The sequence below is a fragment of the Sceloporus occidentalis genome, unplaced genomic scaffold, assembly GCF_023333645.1.
Source record: "Sceloporus occidentalis isolate IW3139 unplaced genomic scaffold, rSceOcc1.0.p SCAF_1, whole genome shotgun sequence".
Taxonomy (NCBI): Eukaryota; Metazoa; Chordata; class Lepidosauria; order Squamata; family Phrynosomatidae; genus Sceloporus; species Sceloporus occidentalis.
The window spans coordinates 302,417,729-302,442,441 of NW_028316981.1; the positions used below are offsets into that span (position 1 = coordinate 302,417,729).

The following is a 24,713-nucleotide window of genomic DNA, read 5'->3' on the forward strand; positions in this document are numbered from 1 at the left end:
GCACAAGTAATGGTAATGTTACAAGCAATGAGTAACAGTCCTGAAGCACTTTTAAAAATATACCTGGTAAAATGAAAAAGAAGGATGTTATTTAAAAAAAAAGTTCCAGGCACTGTGAAAATGAAACCTAACTGCAGTTGAATTATCAACCTAAATCTAATACTTGTATTAATACTTTCAATACAAAACTTACAGTTTAGAATAACAACTTTCTGAGCTGCACAAGCAAATGTCTTCTTGATTTTTATAGAAAATCTTGCAATAAATACAATAGTCTGTTTTATCTTCACACTGAATGTTAATTCAGTTTAGTGTAGTTTTGTTTTTGAACCAATACTTAAACTGATATAAGCCAAAGGCCATTTACAAGTTACAGACCCCCATGAAAATTAAATGGCAATGAAGGTCCAAGGGCCAAATGTCCTCAAAACCATGTTACTCTAATGTCTGTACATGCTATTTCTATTGCTAGTGACCTCTGCTGAAGGGGCTGTGGAAAGGCACCAGCTACACTGAATCTGCTAAACAACTTATTTCTTGCAAGCCAATGAACTAAAATTAGATTATTGCACCCTTCATAATTTTAGTGCTTTTCAGAAGTGTCAGATTATAATTTCTGTCACCTGCAGTTTAGCTAGAGATGTAATCCAATACATTTGAAGGGTGTCAGGTTACCAAAGCTTAGTCTTATGTCTTGAAATTGTACAAATCATGGGGGGATAATGAATTATTTTAATAGCCTGCTATAATTTTCTTCACATGTGTCAATTGTAACTGCATAGCTATTTTTAAAAATGAGAGAGGAAAGTAAAATCTCATATTTTGTTGAGTTTCCAGCACTGAAACCAAATTTTAAATTTTTGGTGGAATGAGCAGGCATAGATTTGCAATCTTGCACAGAATATAACCAGCAATAGCAAACATAGACCTAAATCCAATTTCTAGTATTAACTAGAGTAGACACATTGAATCAGTTACTGAATGGCACGTGACACTTAAGTGAGTTCCATTGTTTCAGTGGTTCTACTCTCTTTGGGACTAGCAATTGGGTTTATGTCATACTCTGCATTGCAGTGACCCTCATTCACCATCACACTGTGTAATGATAAGTCTATAAACATCTCCTAGCCATGCTTGCTGAATATTCAAAAGACAATGGGGCTGAGAACAAAGGGTGCTAGGGACAAAGAGTGGGAAACACTTGCCTTTGGACTATATTTGTGGTATTCCTTGAGGCATTTATTAAAAAACAGAATTTTGGGCCTGCTGGACTGGTCTAGCTAAGGTAGATATATGCAACCTGCAATATGTAAATACCTGGATTTTTTTCTTTATTGAATTTATATCTTACCTTTCTGCTATAAATACCATTCAAGGTACCCCATAACAATAAAATACAGAATTACAATTACAGCATAAAACAAAATTAAGAACACATTTTAAAAGTCAGGAATAAATAGCACTTTCCGGTTAAATTCTCCTTCAGGAAGCCAGTTTCACTGCAAAATGCTTGTCTTAATAAACATCTATTTTGACAGCTTGAAGGTGGAGCAAGCCTGGCTTCCCTTGGCAAGGGGTTCCAGAACATGGGAGCAGCCACAAAAAAAGGTCTTTTCATATCTTCACAGGAAATGTGTCTCTGATTGTGGTAAGAGAGAACTTAAAATGGGCTGAATTGATCATAATATCCAGGCAGTTGTATATAGAGTATGCAGTCTTTTAAATCGCCTGGTTCCAGCTCATGTTTTCTAGCTCATACCCAGCCCTTAGAACTGTGCCCAAAAACAGATTGGTACTAGCAGCAGCTTTCTGAGCTGGCTGAAGTTTCCAAACATGTTTTAAGGGCAGGCCAAAATAGAACATATTACAGATTGTGTTATGAGAGCCACATCTAACATCTTCAGAAACAGGCATAGTTGGTACTCAATTCCTGTCATTAGCCAGAAAAAAATGGTGGTAGTAGAGGTTTGAGGGGAGGGAGTGTTCTGCTATCTCAACCACAAGTGGGTCCTAGCCCATGTTCCACTGGATCTATTGAAGATTTTCTGCCAATGTTGCTATTCAAAAAGCATTTACCTTCCCTCTCACTCACCTCTGAACTGAGTCCTCCAAAGAAGAAACTCATTGCCTTTGTTATGGTGACAATGGCCCGTTACAAACAGGCATAAAAGTACGTCCTGGGGACGTAGTAGGGTTAGAAAGGGGCATCACTTCCTGATGCTCCTAACCCTAGTACGGACCCAGTCCATACAAAATGGCGGCGCCCATTCCACATGGGGGCCACCATTACGATGTAATGAACGTGCCGCTTCCAAATGAGGTGGTGCGGATGTGACGTTGTCGTGCCGCGTGAGGGCGCCTAGAGCGCCCTTTCCGCAGCATGAGAAGGAGCTCCGAAATGGAGCTCCTTCTGAAGTTTGCGTCCCTGACGCAGCCTTTAGACAGCCCCCGCCACCATCGGGTGACCTTGGGGCATGAAGACCCAAGGACACCCCTTTCTAGGCCGCAGGGAAGCGGTCTTTTGGAAAGTGGCGGATCAGGGCCTCAGAGGCTGCCGTTGTGACAGCTGAGGCCCCAATACAGCGGGGAAAGGGCTGCTTACAGGCCGCCCCTAACGGGCGGTCTGTAACGCGCCAATGTTATATCTGATCACATTTCCCATCAGCCTATCAGGAAGTAAGTACTGAAAAGTCAACTTCACATTAGAGGAGGGACTGGCAAATTTGGCAGGTCAGTGGGCCAAATGTTCACTCCAGGCTCCCACTGAAGGCAACACTAGGCACAGAAATGCCCTTCCTGAAATCAAAACCAGAGATGATGTGGACATCCACTTTGATTGGAAGGGAATTTGGCCGGCGGGGGGCTATAACTTTACCCCCAGCCTAAAACTGTCTGCTCCTGAAGGTCTCAAAGAAGTAAAAGCAATTTGGGGAGTATGGGGATGAAATAATTATTGCAGGATCCATGTGGATTATGGGTGAAAAATCATCCTTGGGATGGCATCCAACTGTGATGTGCACATTTCTGCTTTAGAATCATATCTATAGAAATCTGTTCTCCCCTCCCCCCTCCCTTGTTCTTGTTGCCCCTGCAGCCTTCTAGGGTTGCCTCTGGGATGCAGTGGGGCCTCCCAGAATTAGAGAAATCTGGCTTTTCTGCTCAGTAGTACCAACTTATACTTAAAAGACCACACAGTCTTCATGCTGAGCTCCCCATCCAGTGATTGCAGAGAGCATCTGTTGCTTCACTCATAAGAGATTCTCTGACCATAATTTTGTTTATCTTCAGCTGAGATTCCATTTCATTAGAATATTTCATTATTTGAGAAATAGTTGGTTGAAAAACAGTCCATATAACCATACAAGGTTACACACTGCCTGTCATTCCAGACCTCCCAATTGGTGGTTCTTCCTTATATCTAGCATTGGGAGTTGGAAAAGAAAAAAATCACCCTTGGTTACAAGTCTGTAGCCAAATAATTTTATATACTAATATCTATATAATTTATAAATGAGCTTATTATTCTCAGCTCCTTTTGTGTTTACTACTGGTGACCCTGTGAAGTAGAATTAGCCCAAGCAACTTGATGAAATCTGCTCCAGGAAAACTTTGCATGTAAAGTACAGAAACAGGAGTTGTTTTGTTGGTGACCCATTCTGAACTGGAACCCTAGTGTTGGGTGAGGAGGGATCGAGTGGGATGGGGTTAGGGATGTGAACAATACTAGTTAATACTAGTTAAAAGGGATAATTCATGAACAGTCTTAGAAAAATAACTAAAACATATATTGTAGGTACCTGTAATACTAACCAGTCCAAATAGATTTCCAAGCAACAAGTCTTCTTGACGGGACAATGAGAAAGGTTACAGCATAACAGGTCTTTTTGGAATTCAGTTCTGAATCTTCTTAAGGTTCCAGTGCTATAAATCCTCTTAACAAGAGCAAACAGAAGGTGCTATCATTTTCATGGGCTTCTTCAGTCAAATATATCACAATATAATACATTTTTTACAACTCTTACTAAAGTATAAAAACATGAAAAAGTGGGGAGTTTGGGTTTATTTTTGGTTTTTTTACAATTGCAGAAAGAAACCCATTAACATGTATTTTCCTACATACCTATAACTCAGTGTTGTGCATTCCTTGCAGGCAGGATGGTATATAATAATAAAATAAATAAAATTTTTATTTATATACCGCCCTTCCAACAGATCAGGGTGGTTTACAACAGGTTAAAAACAATACAAAAACAGTAAAACCATACAATAATTCATAAAACAAAGACAAAAAAGCCCCGGGTTAGCCGATCCCTTTGCCAGTGCGGAGGAAGGAGGCCTAAAGGACTTTAATCAGGGAATGCAATCCCAAACAGGAAGGTCTTTAGATCCCGTCTAAATTGGGCCAGGGAGGTGGCTGAGCGGAGCTCTATGGGCAGCGTGTTCCAAAGGGCCGGGGCGGCGATGGAAAATGTCCTCCTAGTAGTGGAGACAAACCTCGCCCCGGGAACCCTAAGTAATTGCTGCCCAGATGTTCTGAGGGTGCGGGGCGGAATGTATGGGGAGAGGCGGTCCTTCAGGTATCCTGGGCCCAAGCCATTTAGGGCTTTATAGGTCATCACCAACACCTTATATTGTGCCCGGAAGCGAATGGGCAGCCAATGGAGATCTTTTAGCACCGGTGTTATATGGCTGGCCCTGGAAGTACCAGTGACCAGCCTGGCTGCCATGTTCTGCACCATTTGTAGCTTCCGGGTTTGGTATAAGGGTTGCCCCATGTAGAGTACATTGCAGAAGTCCAGTCTCGAGGTTACCAGAGCATGCACCACAGTTTCAAGGTCCCTCTGGGCCAGGTATAGGCGCAGCTGGCGAATAAGCCGAAGCTGATGACAGGTGCTCTTGACCGTCGCGTTCACCTGAGTAGTCAGGCGAAGGGACGAGTCAAGAAGCACCCCCAGACTGCGCACGGAGTCCTTCACAGGGAGCGTGACCCCGTTCAGGACAGGTGGAACCACCGCCATTCCTGGGCCAGGGGAACCTATCACGAGTACCTCCGTTTTCTCTGGATTCAGCTTGAGTCAGTTTTCCCTTATCCAGCCCATTACTGACTCCAGACAGGCCACGAGAGGAGAGACGCCATCCTCAGTCACTGCATCAGTCGGAGACATAGAGAAGATTATTTGGGTGTCATCAGCGTACTGATAACCCCGCGCCCCATGTCTCCGAATGATCTCTCCCAGCGGTTTCATGTAAATGTTAAATAGCATGGGAGACAGAATGGCTCCTTGAGGGACCCCAGTTTTAAGGGCCCTCTCATCGGAGCACACGTCTCCCAGCTGCACCGTCTGGGACCTCCCAGAGAGGTAGGACCGGAACCACTGGAGCGCAGTGCCCCCGATTCCCACCTCTGCCAGGCACCCCAGAAGGATACCATGGTCTATGGTATCGAAAGCCGCTGAGATGTCCAAGAGCACCAACAGGGACACGCTTCCCCTGTCGATGCCCAGACGGAGATCATCGACCAAGGCGACCATGGCCGTCTCAACCCCGTAACCGGCCCGAAAGCCAGTTTGAAATGGGTCCAGATAATCCGTTTCATCCAAGACCGCCTGAAGCTGGAGTGCAACCACCCTCTCGATCACCTTCCCCAAAAATGGCAGCAGTGAAACTGGCCGATAATTATTATGTACCAGGGGGTCGAGGGAGGGCTTTTTTAATAAAGGTTTTACGATGGCCAATTTAAGATCAGATGGAAATAGCCCTTCCCTCAAAGATGAATTAATAATCCGGCGTAACAATAAAGTCACAGCCGGTCCCCCCTGAGCTGCTAGCCACGAGGGACAGGGATCGAGAGAGCAGGTTGTCTTCCGAACACTTCCGAGGATCTTGTCCACATCATCGGTACTTACCAACTCAAACCGATCCAGTTTAATAAAGTCCACGGAGGCCCTGGATGCCTCTACCCTAGGTTCTGCCTGAATGTCGACGTTAAGACCTTCGCTTATCCGAGAAGTTTTATCCGCGAAGAAGTTGTTAAATTGGTCGCAGCAGGCCTTAGAAGGTTCAAGGATCTGGTTCAGGGCAGGAGGGAGCTGAGTTAGCTCCCTGACTACCCTGAACAACTCTGCTGGACGCGACTCCGTGGATATGTTCCTATCAAACTGCTATGCAATTACAACAACCATTTAAAGAGCCATTTAAGTGACTACTTGAAACACCCCGCTAAGTAAGAGGAAAGCAGCCACGAGATTCTCCAAAGTTTAGAACTTGGTTGAAAACCATTCAGATGTGAAAAAATACTTTTTTTTTCCTGCACAGCAAACATTTTCTTGGTCAGAAAAAAAATGTGCATTTTGTATAAAATACACTGATTTCTGCACAAAATAGAGTTATTGGTGTTTTTGCACATTAAAAAATTGCAAGCATTTTAGGCAGTGTGTACAACCTTCCCCAATATGTGCAAATAGCTTCCTGTGCAGCAAAGTCACATAGTTTTCCCGCACAATTTCTCCATTTTTTAAAAAAAAAATTGTGTATAGTCATTAGTCTGTTTTATGAAAAATATTTTCCTCCAAAACACATTTTCTGCACTACAATCCATAAGTATTTTTGCACAAATGAACTTTCCCTAATCAAATCCTGTAGTGCTCAAAACTGCAGAAACCTCCTGGTTCTCACAGAACGGAAACAAAGGTCCAAAACACACTGAAGAAATAACCCTGTTCAAGTCTGCTTTAACTGCCCTGGCTCAGTGCTAAAGAATCTCTGACAGAGAAGGCTAAATCTATCACAAAACTACAGTTCCCAGAATTTCCTAGCACTGAGCAAGGGCAGTTAAAGTAATCTCAAACTGGATTATTTCTGGAGTATGTTTTGGATTAAAATTGCTGAAAAATTTCATTTTTGCGTGTGGGACCAAATCAAGGAATTTTTAAATACCTGGGTGTTATGCCGCTTTAACCCTTTTCCTCCCATTTGGTCAGAAACCAAATCTGCATAATGTCATTTAAACAAGTAGAGACCTGACCCTCTATACAGATTATAGGCATGGCAGGAAGTCTGGACTAAGATTAGGAACGAGGAGAGAAAGGAATACAACTACTTATACTCCCCTCCCCATGCTAGAGTAACACTTCAGATAAGAGAGGAGAGGAAAATAAGGGAGTAAAATAATTCAACTCAGCTGCATGCTACATATTAAAAGCAAAGATCAGTTTGACCTGCAGTGAGCTTCTTGGCTGAGCAGGCATTTGTATAGTGATTCCCACATCCAAATCAAAAGCTCATGGTGCTATAGCACATCAAAGAGACAGGCACTCAAGTTCATTATTTCAGTTTGAAAAGGGGAGCAGTTTTACTTTCTGTTACAGCTTGCTCTTTCTTGCTGTTGTCCCCACAGATAGCCCATGACATGATATGACTATTGCATTGTGTTTAGAGGAGCACTTGTAACCGTCCTGTGAAAATGGGGGGAAATGAATTTAAAAAGAAGCACTTTTGTTTTACTTGATTGAATACCTCTCTAGGTATCTCTAGGCCCTCCAGCACAACTCTGTGGACAACATCTAGCATATGTAGACTGTACAATTGGGCTTGATGACCTACAAATGCCTATAGAAGTCGTTTTTTCTAGGGATCTGTAGGTTCGCCAGCGTGACTCTTTGATCACCTGCCTGCAGAGTCATACTGGAGGACCTAGAGAGTCCTAGAGAGAACATGTTGATCAAATCTGTGAATAATCAAACCCACAAAAGTCAAAGCTGCAAATGTGAACCATCTTTTGTACTATTGTATACCATTAGCTTTAGCATGCAGAAGTTCCCATGTACAATTTTCAGGTTGCAGATGCTGGAAAAGCTAGTTAGAAGCAAGGAGAGCCATGGCCAGACTGAGTAGGTAATTCTAGGCCATTATTCTCATTCAGTATAAAGCAGCCTTATATGTTTGTATGTAGACAAACAGTATTTACAAAAGCAGAGTGAGAGTGAATGAATCCTTTTACACCAGCTGGCCTTGCCATAATTTTGTTGCCATCATTGGAATTTCACCAGGAATAAATTGGGCTCTTAACGTCTGGAAGCCTTCAAGGCCTGCTGTATGCAGTTTGACAATGCCCAGGCTGACCTTCTGGACTGCATCCAAATTATACAAAAATGAAGTGATCCATGCTTTGCTGAGCATTTACATTTCATGCTTTGAAACAGTAGCTGAGTAAGGCCTTCCTATCATTCCACGGCTTCTTGGCTAGGTTTGTTCACCACGTGGTTGAATAATTTGCCATTTGAAACCATCTCATTGAGTTTTCCATATTTTTCCAAAGTTACAATAAAGATATTTTCCCCTTCTATCTCATTTGTTGGTAATAGTTATTGGACACATCCTTGAAGCTGCATTCTTGCAGAGGAGTGAGAAATGTTTGATTTTTTTCCCCTTTGTTTTTCAGTCCAGTACATTCTTTCTGTATCTTCTGGCATGAGCAGCCAAATCCAATTTTGCTCACATCCAAGACATTATTTAGGGTGGAGTTGCAGGAGCAAAAATGTAAACAAAACAGATAGATGTAATAGACCATTAGAGAAATCAGCTCAGCTGAGATGTTCAGAAGTCACTGCCCTTGCACACACAAATCTTGGAGTTCTCCACTGTAAACAAAGGCAGCCTTCCAAGCTACTTCATGCCACAAGCAGTTCACGAGTTGCTTGCATGCCAGAGGACTCCCTCACCACCACAGTTTTGTCAGAAAACATGATTCCTGTTTGGCTAGTTCAGAAAAGAAAAATGGTTAACCACTACAATTTTTTTCCTTGTCTGTAAGATCTTGGTAAGATCTTGTTCCCTGTCTTTCATGTCAGTGGGGCACATGAGCAAGATTTCCATGCTTTGTGCAAGTTCTCTCCAAGTTCTAGGCTTCAGTGAAATGGAGGTGCTAAATTTAAGAAATCTTTCAGAATTTGTAAGTATCTTTATGTTGGTCAGAAGTGATCTCCTCAGTTGTCCTGGTAGTGTGTTCCTATCTTTTTTAAGTTGGTTACATATAGATGACAGATATAATTCATACATCAGTGCCCTCAAAGAATGAAAACTAATGATTTTTCAGAGCTTTATGTGCCCATTAACACAATAAAGTTAGTTTTAATTTTTATGTCTTACACCAATTCATTGGTATATATTGACCATTTATTTAAAAGATTTGTTATGACATTGTGAGGATCCAGGTTTCCTAAAGAATCAGTTCAAGGAATGATAGAGTTGATAAACTGAATCCCTTATTTCCAAAGTGACTAGCTAGTAGGTTCTATTGCCATAGGCCTTTGATCCTTTGATTGTTAACTGAAGGTGTCACTCTTCAAGAGCAGCATTTGTCTCCATGGCATCTGGTTGCAGATCCCTTGCTTTTAGTTCTATCAGTTGCCTTCTTCTTTTTCTCAAAACATGTATGGAGTTACTTCTTAAATCTTGTCTATTGGATGCACTTGGAGGATGCTTCATATAATACCTGTTTGTATGCATAGTTCATCATCCAGCTCTGAGGCCATGGCCTAGAAATTAAAAATGAGGAGGAACAGTAAGATCATTAAACCTTGCCTTTCCTCCAAAATTGGGACTCAAGTTAGCTGCTGAAACTCAAGGTGGTGGTGGTGGTAATGATGTAACTATATTTCTCACTTGTTTTTCATTACATTCAATATAACAGGCAAGATCCCCTCCCCTTAAACATTATGGGTTCTTTGATTCTTTAACAGAAATTTCTTTAATCTGTCTTTCAGTCTTGCCTTCCTGGTAACAATTAAATAATATTGTCTGGTATGGTTGATTAGAAACATTCTTGATTTTCAAAATTTCCAGAAATGTTGTTGTTAGTTGCCTTCAAGTCATCCCCAACCCATGGCGACCCTATGAATATAACATCTACCATCTACCTGTAATACGACTTTCCTCTTTTTCTATTTTCTTCTACCTTACCAAGCATTATTGTCTTTTCTACTGAATCATGCCTTATCATGATATGGCTGAAGTATGATAGCCTCAGCTCAGTCCTCTTGTCATCTAGTTCAGGACTGACTTGCTCTTGGACCCATTTATTTGTCCTTTTAGTCATTCACAGTATCAATAGAGCGATTATCCAGCATCACAGCTTGAAATGATTTTTTTTCTGTCCATTTTCTTCACTATCCAGCTCTCACATCCATACATAGTGATGGGAAATTCTATGGCATGAAAAGTCCTGACTTTAGTATTCAGTGTGTTCTTCAGGATCTTGACTAGGTCCTTTATAGCTGCTCTTCTGAGTCCTAGGGCATGCCAATTTGCATTGGTTTTCCATTGCCCTGTCCGCATGGGGGAAAGGCAAAGGCCCATTTTTCCTGGACTGTCTTCACATGAGAATGGCAGGCCCATAGTGAATCTGTACCATCCCCCCTTAAAGCAAAAACTCACAATTTGCTCCAGATCTTCCCAGAAAATCCAGAGCACTCTGGAGTAGCACCGGGTGGCTGTTGATATAGCATCCCTACTGTGTCACTGGCACCAATGCCACTGACACAAGTCACCCCCTCTGAGGTCACAATGAGGCACCCAGCCGTATGACTGACACTGGGCATTTTATTTTTAAAGGGAATGACTTGCAGTGGTGCTGGATAGCACAGTGGAACACATGTGTAGACAACCACCCAGCATTGCTCCAGAGTGCCCAGGTAATGCCGGGGGGAGGGATTTGGGGCAACTTTGGGCTCAAAATACTGTGGGAGCAACTTGGAGTATTCTGGCCTGTATAGACCCACCCCTAGTCTTCTTTTGATTTCTTTACTTAAATCTCAGTTCTGATCAATGATTGAGCCGAGGTATGGCAAATCTTTGACTGTTTCAGTTTCCTCACTGACTACATTGAATTTATGTAAATCTTCCACAGTCATTATTTTTATGCCTTAGAACTTTCTTTTACTTTCATCAGTAATTTTTTTAAAAAATTCTGCTAGTAGTATCCTATCATCTGCATATCTTGAATTCCTTCCTCCAATTTTCCTTTTTCTGAGTCTAAAGCTATTCTGCATATAATATTTTGGCATATAGTTTGAACAAATAGAATAGTAGAATTCAGCTTTGCCTGGCTTTCTTTCCAATTGGAAACCATTCTGTTTCTCTGAATTCTGTTCTGACAGTAGGCTCTTATTGTTAGGGATGATGGGAGTTGCAGCTCTTCTCCTGGCTTTCACTCTCACCCCCTTGGTCAGCGGAAGAACAACCAGTTTGACCAGTAGCTCTGAGAATTGGCTGAAGATGTCTTCCAATCTTCTCTGGAGTCTGCTGGTTCTTGTTCAGCTCTCAAGACACCAGTCAACACAGTAGTCTTCTTAAAAAGATCTACTTTTATTCTACTATATACACTATGCACAAAACAATTCAAAACTCACACTACTATACTCCTCAATACCCACACTACTATACTCCTCAATACCCACAAAAAGTATTGCCATACATTATTGTTTATATAGACATTTGTCTCTCTATTCATTATACAGTTGCCACCTCCTGGGCGTGTACATACATTATGATTGACATACCATACTTGGCTCAATCTAGACCTCACATTGCATCATACATTACTGTCCACTCAATGACTCTCAGGTGATATCAATTTGCACCTTTTCACTTTGTCATTGCCTCATATGTCCTTGGCTTTCAGGACCTTCTAATTACATTACTTGCAACACCTGTGTGACAATTCAATAACTTTTGCTGTGTCATGTTACTTTCAAATACATTCATATACATATTATATTTCTTGTGACTATATATCCCATGTGGCTTTTTTTCCTGACAATCCCCTCCGAAATAGAATATTGTATGTGAATTATATTGTCATTCCAATCAACTGAGACAATCTCTCGTGTTTTTCAACTGTCAAAGCCTTTGTAAAAATGTCTGCTATGTTGTGTTGTGTCTCTATGTACTTTAACTCTATTTCTCCTTTCTGGACCATTTCTCTTACGTTCTGGTATCTTACACCTACGTACTTTGTTCTGTTTTTCAGACTTTCTGTTTCTGCCATTGCTATACAGGACTGCGAATCTTCATGAATTTCTACAGGAATTTTAAAGCTTTCATTCAAATCAATCAATAATTGTTCTATCCACTGTACCTCATTTGTGACTTCATTCAAAGCTGCGAACTCAGCCTCACTAGTGCTCAATGCTACGTTTGTCTGTTTTCTACTTCTCCACACAATGGGACTTTCGCTGTATCTTATAATCATTCCAGTCACTGACTTTTTGTCCCCTGATTCCGAAGCAAATGAACTATCTACATAACAATCCAAATCAGCATTGCTTTTTCTAATTATCAACCTCTTGTCTATGGTTCCTTTCAGATACCTAATCAAATGTTTCACTGCTGTCCAATCCTCAATTCTCGGGTCGTTTACTCTTCTGGCCAAAACATGAACCGCGTACGAGATGTCTGGTCTGGTATGGCTAGAAATAAACTGTAAAGATCCAACAACACTTCTAAACAATCTTTTATCCTCAAAAGCTCTTGTAACTTCCTCTGACACAAAACTTGTAGTCATCGGAGTTTTCACAACCTTTGCACTCTGTAAACCACATTTCTCAATTAACCTTTCAATTTTCTTGCTTTGACTCAGCAAACAATGCCCTTCTTCAGTCCATTCTACATTTATCCCTAAGTAAGACTTCAACATACCTAAATCTTTCAACACAAATTTCTTTGACAATTCATTTTTCACCAACTCAATTTCTTTCTTTGATTTGGCTGCAACGCACAAATCATCCACATAGATCAACAAAATTACATCTCCTTTTGTGTATACACAAGCATCAGCAACACTTCTCTTGTAACCTAACTTCTCCAATTCATCATTGATGCATATATTCCAAGCTCTTGCACTTTGCTTGAGACCGTACAATGCTTTCTTCAACCTGTATACATTCTGACTACCACCTACTTCAAAACCTTGAGGTTGTTCCATGAAGATTTCTTCTTCTAAATTGGCATTTAAATAAGCCGTCTCAAAATCAAAATGCTCTACAATCAGATCTCTCTTTCCTGCAACTGCTAATACCATTCTTAAACTCTCTGCTTTTGCGGTTGGAGAAAAAGTTTTGTCATAATTTTCAAACTGTTCCTGTGAAAAGCCTTTTGCTACCAACCTTGCCTTATATTTCACACTACCATCAGGCATGTCTTTCCTTTTATAAACCCACTTGCAACCAATGACTTTTTTATCCTTGGGTCTTCCTACTATTTCAAAAACATCTTTCCTTTCTAAGCAATCAAATTCACACTCCATTGCTTCACACCACTTCTCCTGTTCCTCTTTAGGAAAATTTTCTATTTCAGCAAAACTTTCTGGTTCTTCAAAAACCAAACAAGCTTTTGCATTGGTCACCACAAATCTGTCAGGAGATTTTCTAGTTCTTTGACTACGTCTAGGTACTAACTCTGTTGTTCTGCCTCTCTCTTCCTCATCTCTGTCTACACTGGAAGTTGTGGCTTTCTTACTGAATCTCTTGTCCTCTGTCATGCGTGTGGTTTTTGGTCTGGACATTTCACTATCTGAGGAGCTATCACTGCTACTCGTGGATGGTTCTTCTGGTTTTACTATAACCCCTCCATTTCCTGGAGATGCTTGGCTTTGGGTCTGAGTCTCTGCCTCACTTGAGTTGCCTAACTTCACAAACACTTCCTTATTTGCATGGAGTTTTTCCCAACCAGCATATCTTTCAAAATTGGCAGATCTCGAATGTCTCACTTCTTTTCCTCCTAAATAGAATTTGTAACTGTTTCCAGAATACCCCAAAAACATCATTCTTCTACTCTTGGGTTCACCTTTGTTTCTAAAGCATGCAGGTGTGTACACATATGCATATTGACCAAAGATTCTTAGGTATTTAAAATTAGGAATTCTACCATATAGAACTCTATAAGGAATATCATCTATTACTGAATGATAGAGTCTATTGGTTATGTGTACAGCTGTCAAAACAGCTTCACCCCAAAATTATCACTTACACCCGCGTCAGCCATCATACAAGCAGTTAACTTTTTGATTTCTTGAATCTTTCTCTCTGCAAGCCCATCCTCACTAGGACATGCAGGATTTGTTGTGTGGTGTGTTATGCCAACCTTTTGAAACCAATAAAACAATTCATTAGATAAAAATTCCCCGCCTTTATCAGTTATAATTGTGTCTACTCTGAAATCAAATTTTCTTTCAACCATTCTTATCCAAGATTTTAAGCTTTGCCCAGCGTCTGACTTATTTTTCAGTATTCTGACAAATGTAAATCTAGTGTATCTGTCCACAATTACCAAATAATACTTGCAACCTCCTATAGATAAACAGTTTGCGTGGGCAACGTCAGCATGTACAAATTCAAAAGGTCTTCGTGCAATTCTTTTTGTCTTTTTTGCTACAGGATATGACTTAATTTTCACTTGACTACAAATGGTACAATCCAAATGATTTTTACAGTCTGCCACTCTCAGATCAGGGCACATACTGATTAGGTTCTTTAAGCATTTAAAGCTTGCATGACCAAATTTTCTATGTAACTCATGTATACAATCCTTGTGTAACGGAACATTATCAACATTGTTTACATTCTCTACTTTGTAATGATCAACATTTTCCTCTAGGAAATAAAGCTTATCTTTCTTTAGCCCTATTCCGCAAAGCTCACCATTTAACTTTATCTTGCAAAAATTCTTTTCAAAAATTACAGTGTAGTCCTGGTCTGTTAATCTACTGACTGATAATAAATTGTTTTCCAACTCTCTCACATGTAGCACATTATTAAATTCTTGTTTTAACCCCGGAATGTAAACAGATCCCATTTCTTTTACTGAACTTACTTCATTGCCATTAGCTAGAATTACTGCATTAATATTGGCAGATTTCCTATTTTCAATCAACTCAATGTCATTACACATATTACTAGTTGCACCAGAATCTATTAACCATTTAGAATCTTTTCTATGTTTCTCTTTTATCATTGTTGCACGTTCCTTCTTGTTGTAACTGCCCCTGAAAAATGTCGGCTTGTTCTGTCTCTGTTGCTGAAAGTTCCGCGTCTGCGGTCTGTTATCTCTCTGTCTGTACTGGTCAGCAGCCAATTGTTGACAGTTTCTTTGCAAATGTCCTGCCTTTCCACAGTGGTAACAACGTCGTTTTTCTCTCACGGGAGCTGCTGCTTGGTGTTCTCTTAACTCAGGAGCCTGGTGCAGTCTAGGTGCTGATTTCTGTGAGTCTTCTTTTTCAGACAATCTTCTCTGATTTTCCTCCAAAATTCTTGCTACTATTAAGTCTCTGCTTAGTTCAGCCTCAGGCAGATTCTGAAGACTGTTAGTGATGGAGTCCCATGAACTGTCTAAAGACTCTATTAGGATGTAACATTGCTGTTCTTTGTTTATTTGGACACCTCTTAATTCTGCCTCCACAAACAGGTTTTGCATTTTCTTTAAATGTTCAACGACACACTGTCCCTTAGTCATCTTTTGTCTATAGATTCTTTTAGACCAAAGCATTTTGGCAAAAGCTGTAGTTGGAGTATGTAGCCTTTCAAGAGTCTCCCAAACTTCTTTTGCGGAGCCCTTATCTCTCACATCGTTTATCATGTCCTCCTCGAGCATCAAATACAAGCATGCTTTTGCCTTGCTATCTCTTTCTTTGGCGGCTGCATTTGCATCGGCTGTTAGCCCCGTCTCGACTGTGGCCCATAAACCTTCTTTAATCAGTAGTGACTGTGCATAAACTTTCCAGGTGGAGTAATTGTGGGAGTTCAACTTGCTAAACTTCAACACTTCCATCTTATCTTGTGCAGTGACTCAATTTGGCAAAGTCCTTCCTGAGTTTGCACAGCTGCCTCGTCTCGGGCTTTTCCAAAACACAAAACACTTCACTCACGAGCTTACCAGTGCAGCGTACACAGCTTGCTCTGATCGGTCGTCCACAAAACTTTCTTTCTCTTCCAGGAAAGTTCAGCTTCTGTGGATGCTGGGTGTTCCAGTAACTGGCTCTGGGCCCATAACCCTTGTTAGGGATGATGGGAGTTGCAGCTCTTCTCCTGGCTTTCACTCTCACCCCCTTGGTCAGCGGAAGAACAACCAGTTTGACCAGTAGCTCTGAGAATTGGCTGAAGATGTCTTCCAATCTTCTCTGGAGTCTGCTGGTTCTTGTTCAGCTCTCAAGACACCAGTCAACACAGTAGTCTTCTTAAAAAGATCTACTTTTATTCTACTATATACACTATGCACAAAACAATTCAAAACTCACACTACTATACTCCTCAATACCCACACTACTATACTCCTCAATACCCACAAAAAGTATTGCCATACATTATTGTTTATATAGACATTTGTCTCTCTATTCATTATACAGTTGCCACCTCCTGGGCGTGTACATACATTATGATTGACATACCATACTTGGCTCAATCTAGACCTCACATTGCATCATACATTACTGTCCACTCAATGACTCTCAGGTGATATCAATTTGCACCTTTTCACTTTGTCATTGCCTCATATGTCCTTGGCTTTCAGGACCTTCTAATTACATTACTTGCAACACCTGTGTGACAATTCAATAACTTTTGCTGTGTCATGTTACTTTCAAATACATTCATATACATATTATATTTCTTGTGACTATATATCCCATGTGGCTTTTTTTCCTGACACTTATTACGTATAGGTTATACATCAGGACAATCAAATGTAGTAGCATGCCTATTTCCAGAAATAATTATCAGTAAATTATTTATTATTATTTATTTATTTACAATATTTATACCCCACCCTTCAGCCCTAATGGCTCTCAGAGTGGCTTACAATTATTATTTTTAACTAGACGGTTCCCTGCCCTCAGGCTTACAGTCTAAAAAGACACGACACAAAAGGAGAAGGGAGTGGTGGAGGGGAAGGGGATCAGGTCCAGCAGTTCTTCTCTCCCTCTGAGGCCTGGACCAAGGCAGATCCCATTTGAATTTATTCTAAACATCCTTTTGTTTTAGGAATCCAAATTCATATTACACAGACACATTCGCTTCTGATATAGCGGGATGAAGCAATCTCCTCCCCCAATATATCTAAGATTTCTTTTAAAATGACTCTGTTTTCAGGTGTATTTTGAGTGTGTTTTGAGTTTTGAGTTGAAAATATGCCACAATAATTTCAAGATTATATCTTGCTAACTGAAACATCACACAAGTGAAAATGCTTTTACAACCTTCTGAAAATAGAAAGATAGTGATGTGAATATACTTTCAGTCTCCTGCTCCTCCACTGAATTGTTCAGATGAATGTGGGATGGAACAGTGAGAGTAACATTGAAAGCCAAGGCCTTCCCACACTACTACACCCACTTGCCTTCTCCCTGGCAAACAAAGCCAGGAGAAAGCAATATGTTTGTTGATTAATATGCCCAAAGTGTTTTGGGAAAGTCTATAATTGCTTTACCAAAAGTGGATGGGTAAATAATGTGGGTACACTGAGAACAATTCAGAACTCTTGGCTCCTGACTTTGCTTTGTTTCAAAGTCAAAATCTCATTTTCCTTCTCACACACCTAGAACATGAAGCTAATTTATATATTAATGTGTGAGAAAGGTAATGGCAATGTGTCTACTTGCAACCTACCACTCATTCCCACACACTGATATCCACTAGCTTCATGTTCTAGGTGTGTGGCTGACACTGACAGGGGAGGAAAAAGAGATTTTGACTCTGAAACAAAACAAGGTCAGGAGCCAAGAATTCTCAGAGTAACCAAATTATTTATCCATTACTGATTAAAATAATTTGTGAGGGCATTGTCTGAATACCACTTCTGTCATGTCATGATCATTTCTGTATGATCCTTTCAGTCCTTACTTTCTACCGTACTGGTGGATAAATTCTGGCCCTCTAAATGTTGGTGAATACAAATTCCTTCAGACCTAGCCAGTAGGTCTGTTGACATCTGGTGTTCCTCCACATCATGTCACCCTAATTTTTCTAATGGTACTTTCCTGTTTACCATTTCCCCCTAATGCGCTTCCTTATTGAAGACCAGCAGAAAGAGGCCTTGTCTAGATAGTATCAAAATACAATACATTAGGCCAATTGTTTTTAGTAGCAGAAGCTAGTGTTTCCTAGATGTACAAAATAGTACTTGTATTCAGTCAAATTTTCTGATTAGATGAATATTTAATATGTATTCTCAAGACCATTTAGAGTAAGGAGATTGCATTGTATAAAAACAAAATAGTAGACTGCCCTCAATTATCATATTCTTAATTCTGAAAGAGATCTATCTTACAGATGCAATGAACAGTACAACATACAAAATAAGTAGGTGTCTCCATTAAGCTGGTCCCATCAATTATGCCAACAGCACCATTATGCTGACACCATCATGCCTACAATGATGACATTACTGGTGTGGTTAATAAAACCTTTATTGATATATTATCCAGAGCTGGGATTTTGGCAAGACAATGCCTCTTTTGGGGCTGAAATCCGATGGTTAATGATATAACAGTGAAGATTAATTTAAAAGGGGTATGGGCTTCTAGTTTTTGGAAAGCCAGGTGACATTTTTAATGTTTGCTCCAAATTAGGATTGGGGGTGCGTCAGATACTGCAGTAGCTTCTACTGTCAGGGGCTTAGTGGATTTACGGAAGGGGGGTAAGAGAGGGACGGGGGAAATGGCAGGCCCAAGAATTTTATCCCCTAAAATGAAAGTCAGATGCCAAATTGAAATTCCTGCAGGATTTCTGATAGCAATGGGGGAATTGAGAAACCCACAATTAAGCATATGGGCATTAAGATAATTGTCAGATCTGTTGGCGGACATGATAGAAGACAGATGGGTACGAATCAGTGCTCTCTACTGCAGCACCCTGGGAGAGACAATTTGACGTTTTACCTGCCTGAGCTCTTCTGCCATATTTGTCACAAAATGTGCGGCACAGCTTCATATTGAGTGCTAAGCATTTCTGCTTATCCATATCATGTGTACCTATAGCGGTGTCTCGGCGCCCTCTAGTGAAAAGCTACAGGGAACCTTACCTTCATTTTTACTTGCCTTCCTTGCAGGATCTCCCTATGTCATCTCTGCCAGTTATCATTTCTGTGCCCAATCCACCTGAAATGTTCATATTAAGTCCTTCCCTTTGGTCTTCTGTTACAGGTCGGGGCTCATCGTGAAGATGCAGTTGGGCTCCGTGGCAGCCATTCACTTGTGCCAAACCAAGTACCAGTTCCACAGCTGCCGGTGCAGTCTGCTACATCTCCTGACTTAACCCAGCCTCAGGATCCATATAGAGGTGAGTGTAACATCTTCAAGTCTGCCCTGTATTTTAATCCCATATAGCTGTTTTAGCAAATCGTCATACAATCATGCTGAAGAAGAGTCTCTATCATAGCAACAAATCACCCAAAGTTGGTACTGAAAGAACAATTCATTTTGAATATGCAGGCAAACCTACTTATCAGAGGAATCTATTTGTTTAGAAGGTTGCAGATATGACATTACCCTGGATGGATATTTATTCACAAGAAAGTCCCAATAAGGCTGTGTGAGTGACTAAGAAAATCAGGAAATCTATGATACAGAGAAGCCTGAAGTCTGTCTTTTGTGCATCATATTTGGTAAATATATATAGAACAGGATTACAAAAGTTATTTGAAGCCTTTTGAAGACATGATGCTGCTTGGGCTGGAACTAGAGGAGCCAAGAAGCCTAAGGAGAAAGGTCTTTGCCCAGTTTTAGAGCACATGCTTTCTCTATAGAAGCTTCCAGATTCACCTCTAGATAGAACAAGGAAAGATCCTTGCCTGAAGCTCTGAAGAACCATGGTTCATCAATATGTACTGTAAACGATGGTGAACCCAATTAACCAAAAACTGTTCTTTCACTGTCAAAATCTGTGGGGCTTACTTATAAGTATGTATGCATAGAACTACCATTGACCATTAAGTATCTCAGTTCTTTTGCCCCACTTTGGTTGGTGGTTTCACACATTTTGATGCATTAAAAAGCTGCTGAATTTCAGCTGCCGGGCTGAAAACAAAATAGAGCAAAATAAACACATGGATATTTCTCAAGTCCATTTGAGGGGTTTTCAAATGTTTAGGACAGAGGGCTTACAAAGGGATCGTGGAAGGTAATGGAAGGAAAACTTCTGTTCAGAAGTTGTCTCTCCTGGAGGATGCCAGGAAATTCAAATTGGCTATTATGCAGATGACAAAGCTGTAGAGCCACTGAACAACAGATTTGTTAGAAAAGAAGATACAAGGTGTGTTACTCCCTATGGCTAGGTTCTCCATGAACCAAATGTTTCTCCTACTGCCCTCCCTCAGACAACATGTAATACACCAGTCTGAATTTTTAATGGGACGAATGAGAAGATGGAATAAAGTCAACCTGAAAGCAGGAAAATTTAGGAGTCAACATATCAATGGCAACTACAGTCCAGTAAAGAAAGTTACTTTTTTTCTTCTTGTGTTGAATTGTGTTAAAGTACTTTCTTTACACCCTATCTTTCCCCCAAAATTGGGACTCAAGGCTGCTTACAGGGTAGTTCTTTACCTCACTTAATTTTACTTTCTGCTTACCTCGGCTTTTTGTTAGTAGACTTTGCCTGTTTCTGTCCTTTGAGATCTTCCCTTATCTTTACTGTCTTTCATTTGAGATAAAGGATTTCTTACTTTGAAGATGCCCTGTTTTTTATACTTGGTTCTGACCTCTAGCCCTTCCCCACTTCCATCCTCAAGCCACACTTTGGACTTAGGTATTTGGTTCAGAAACCATTTTGAATGATTGACCTTTTTTTCTTTTCTTTTGTAAAGCCATACTATACAACTTTATTGTTAAACCTTTTTCTCAATGTCTGCCTCAGTGGTATCATTGGGGTTGGCATTACCCACTGCAACCCCATCTCATGACCTCCTTCCATGCCACACCATACAGAATCCTTAGTAATGTTTTTCGTATTAATGTTACTCATAAATCATAATTTCCATATATCAGTGAATGTAATACCTGTGACGTAAACAACTACCAGAATTAAAATTATACCTTTAAATTACAATATCATACCCACAGACAATATAATTTACATGTACATACTTTCATTTGGTTACAGTGTAAATTTGGTAAGGTGTGATGTTTTTAAAGAAAATTTTAAAAGATTAAATTTCAATTTTTTTAACTTCAATTAAAAAAAACCTAGACCCCTCCTTTCTCCTTTTATTGAATTTCATCCCCTTAATCTTTAAGTTGTTATTATTATTATTATTATTATTATTATTATTATTATTATTATTATTTATATAGCACTGTAGATTTGCCCAGCACTGTACATAAAACAATAAATATAAAAGAGTAATCCTGCCTATGGCGTACAATCTAAGAAATAATAGGATAATACATATAAAATATATACCAATACAGGAAATGGTTCAATAAAACAGGCAACAAAAAAGAACATCAAATAGCAAATGACAATCACGCAATGCCTGGGAACGCTTCTCTGAACAGGATGGTCTTCAACTCCGTTTTGAAGCTGGTTAAAGAAGTGATGGCCCTTGCTCGCAGGGGAAGAAGGTTCCAGGAGTGAGGGGCAGCAAGTGAAAAGGGGCGAATCCGAGATGTGGCAGAGGAAAGTTAAACTGCTATAAAGTTGTTAACTAAACTATAGACAGTATAAACTGGTAGAAGTTTGTTTGCTTTTTTAATAAGTTGTTTGAGTAATTAAATTAATTATTTCTGTCTTAATGCTATATTATTGTATCTATTATTGTTGCGTGTTAGGTAGATTGCTTCTGTACAACTTTGGCGGGTTACAAACCGCCATAAAATACGTATTGACTACGTATTAGGGTTAGGAAGGGGCGGTGCTTCCGCACCCCCCTAACCCTAGTACGTAGTCAATACGTATAATATGGCGGCAGCCGTTCCACACGGCTGCCGCCATATTGATGTAGCGGACGCTGTGCGTCTGCACGTCATGCGGCACTTATGATGTCGTGAGTGCGCCATTGGCACCTCGTGGCGTCATAACCATGCTGCAGGAAGAAGCTCCATTTTGGAGCTTCTTTTTTGCTCCACAAGGGAGTCGCGTGGTTTGGCTGCTGCGGCTCCCTTGCGGAGCAAACAGCAGCGCTGGCAGGCCGCCGCAAAGCGGCGGTCTGTAACGCTCCATTGTGTCTTATATTAATATTCTGCTCTTCCTGTATTTACGTGTCTTATCAACCAGTTTGGGGATTACTTCTATCTCTTTGCTGAGTTTGCATATTCTCATCATTCTCTTACAATAAATCTTACACATTGTTCTCCGACTGTTCTTTTCTGGTTACTGCAGCTAACTAAATAGGAACAAGCTCAGAAATGGAAGCTATTTTCAATACACCGTGAGCGACAATGTTTCCATCATACCATTAGCTCTCTGGGAAAAGCTATAATTTGTCCCCAGCTTCCAGTGGAGCCTCTTTCTTCCTTTTTATGCAAAATAGCAAATGTTTATATAATAGACCCAGAGTGCAATAGTTTAAGTATGGTGCATATAAAGAAACTAATAGTCTTTTAAGTGTAATCTATTATATTTGAACAAATGCACAAAGACATTTATCCACATCAGATGTTAAGAATTGGGCAGGAACTTACTAAGCTTAGTGTAAATATATTGTAACAAATGTGCCTGAACATGGGACCATTAATTTCTGCTGAATTTCTTTAATGTCAGTATCTATAAACTGGACTCCTGCTTTCCTATAGCAGTACAAGTAGAAAAGAGATTTCCATCTAATCTGCCTTTGGCCATAACCTCTGCCCCCAGACCACACAGTAGCAGTCAGGAGAAGGATGGCAAGTGGATACTGTACCACCCTTTGGTATTATTCCCCTGCAGCAGGCACATTTTCTCTCAAATAAACTTTGGCTGAAGGAGCTTTCTGATGCCTTATTGCTTGGTATTTTTGCTTGCTTGTTCACAATTAAACGCCTAAATCCAATGCAGGGTTAGTCATGCTTAAACCCATTGATGTCAATGTGCTTAAGCATGACTAAGCACAATGGATTTAGACCACAGTTTTTACAACCATTAATCTAGTGATTTCTGGGCAGTGAAATTACTATTCCTTCCCAAGCAGCACAAAATAGACCAGAACTACAAACTGAGAACTGGAAAACTGCTATCTGCAATAGTTTCACTTCAGAACATTTTGCTGAAGTATTCTTGGAAACATGAAAAATTCATATAATTTTAATTTTCTTCATAGGCATGCCAACTGGACTTCAAGGACAAAGCGTATCTTCAGGGAGCTCCGAAATCAAATCAGATGATGAGGGAGATGAAAACCTACAGGACACAAAATCTTCTGATGACAAGAAGTTAGACGATGACAAGAAGGATATCAAATCAATTACTAGGTCAAGATCTAGGTAACAGTATATAATAGTGTCGCTTCATTTAATTCCTTTATTGGACTTCGATGAAGTGAACAGAACAGGAAGAAACTTTGAAGTTTTTTTCCTGCCAAGCAAAAACAATAAACTTATGACCCTTCCTGGTAGTACTAAGAGTATCTGTTCGGATGCGTGTACTCTAGAAGGGTTTGAATTGGACAAAAAGAGCAAATTTTACATTTCATTTTGTACACACTCACATACATTCACACACTATTTTAAACAGTCAAATTCAGAAATGATTTGCTTGAAATTTACATATGAAAACAAATGTGTCTTAAAACAGATGCCATTTGTATAGCAGTTTATGCCCAGTGGAATACTTGTTTTTCTCCCTGCCTTTTAATGTACGTAACTGTGAATGGATAAAATCAATGTAGCGTCACTGAGTTAAACAGATCTATGCCTGTCTGTGCCATCTGAGGTCCTTTGTCAAGCTTTAGACGGAGCTGAATGATTTCATCCCATCTTGGTCCCAAGAATTGACTTGATATCTTTATGTAGACCAACAGTTCTTCTTTGCAGACATCAGTGGCCATAACATGCATGATTTTACTTAGATTGTCCATGGCCCTCAATCTGTTCTTCTTCTGCATAAGAAATATGGAAAAATATTTGGAAAACCCATTGAGTGTTGCCATTAAAGCCTAGTGAATCTACCTTGTGTTCGATTCACTCTTAGACACTTGACTCAAGCAAAAAAAAAAGAAAAAAGGATTGAACAAGTGCTAATTCATCGTTGCACTTTAACCTTACAAATGTGAAATAGTGTTTATTTGTGTATGTATTTAAATTTGCTATTCTGCTAAAGAAAATGCCTGAAGTCTTCTTCCAAAGGAAGAACCTTTCACTCAAGACTGTACCAAAGACACAGCTGAGATTAATAAGTTTCAATCATTCATTTTGAACAAGAAGTATGAAAAGAAAGTTTAATGGCTAAGGATCAAGAAAATATGTATTAGAGACACACCAATATCTAGCTAGCAAAATCTGTGCTTCTTCCACACATGCTCAGTTCTCAGTTCCTTACAGTCCTTCATTGGGTGACAGTTGAAGAAACTGCATGGCCAAACAAGTAATGGCACAGATTTGAAGCCTTGACAGATGCCCTGCAGGCTGAGTACTTAACAACTGTGTTCAGCATTCCAAGCCCATACTACAACATCAGATTAAAAAGAAAGCTCATCAGGAAACCCCTTTGGCTTGGGCAGGATATGTTTAAGTGCAAAGAATTTGTAGTTTATTT

General features: G+C 40.0%; 1 protein-coding gene across 15 annotated transcripts in view; it reads left to right on the forward strand.

Annotated features, from left to right (window-relative positions):
• TCF4 (transcription factor 4) overlaps window positions 1-24,713 on the forward strand; it is a 416,494-nt gene that overhangs the window by 379,953 nt on the left and 11,828 nt on the right. For 13 of the 15 annotated variants that reach the window (XR_016277899.1, XM_089497346.1, XM_089497339.1 and 10 more), the window contains 2 exons: window positions 19,190-19,325; window positions 23,281-23,443. Coding sequence is in view for 14 of the 15 variants with exons in the window: in XM_089497346.1 (XP_089353472.1) it covers window positions 19,190-19,325; window positions 23,281-23,443 (299 nt within the window). In the remaining variant the exon portion in view is untranslated. The remainder of the gene's footprint in view (window positions 1-19,189; window positions 19,326-23,280; window positions 23,444-24,713) is intronic. The other 2 variants (XM_089497321.1, XM_089497352.1) reach the window with 1 other exon arrangement.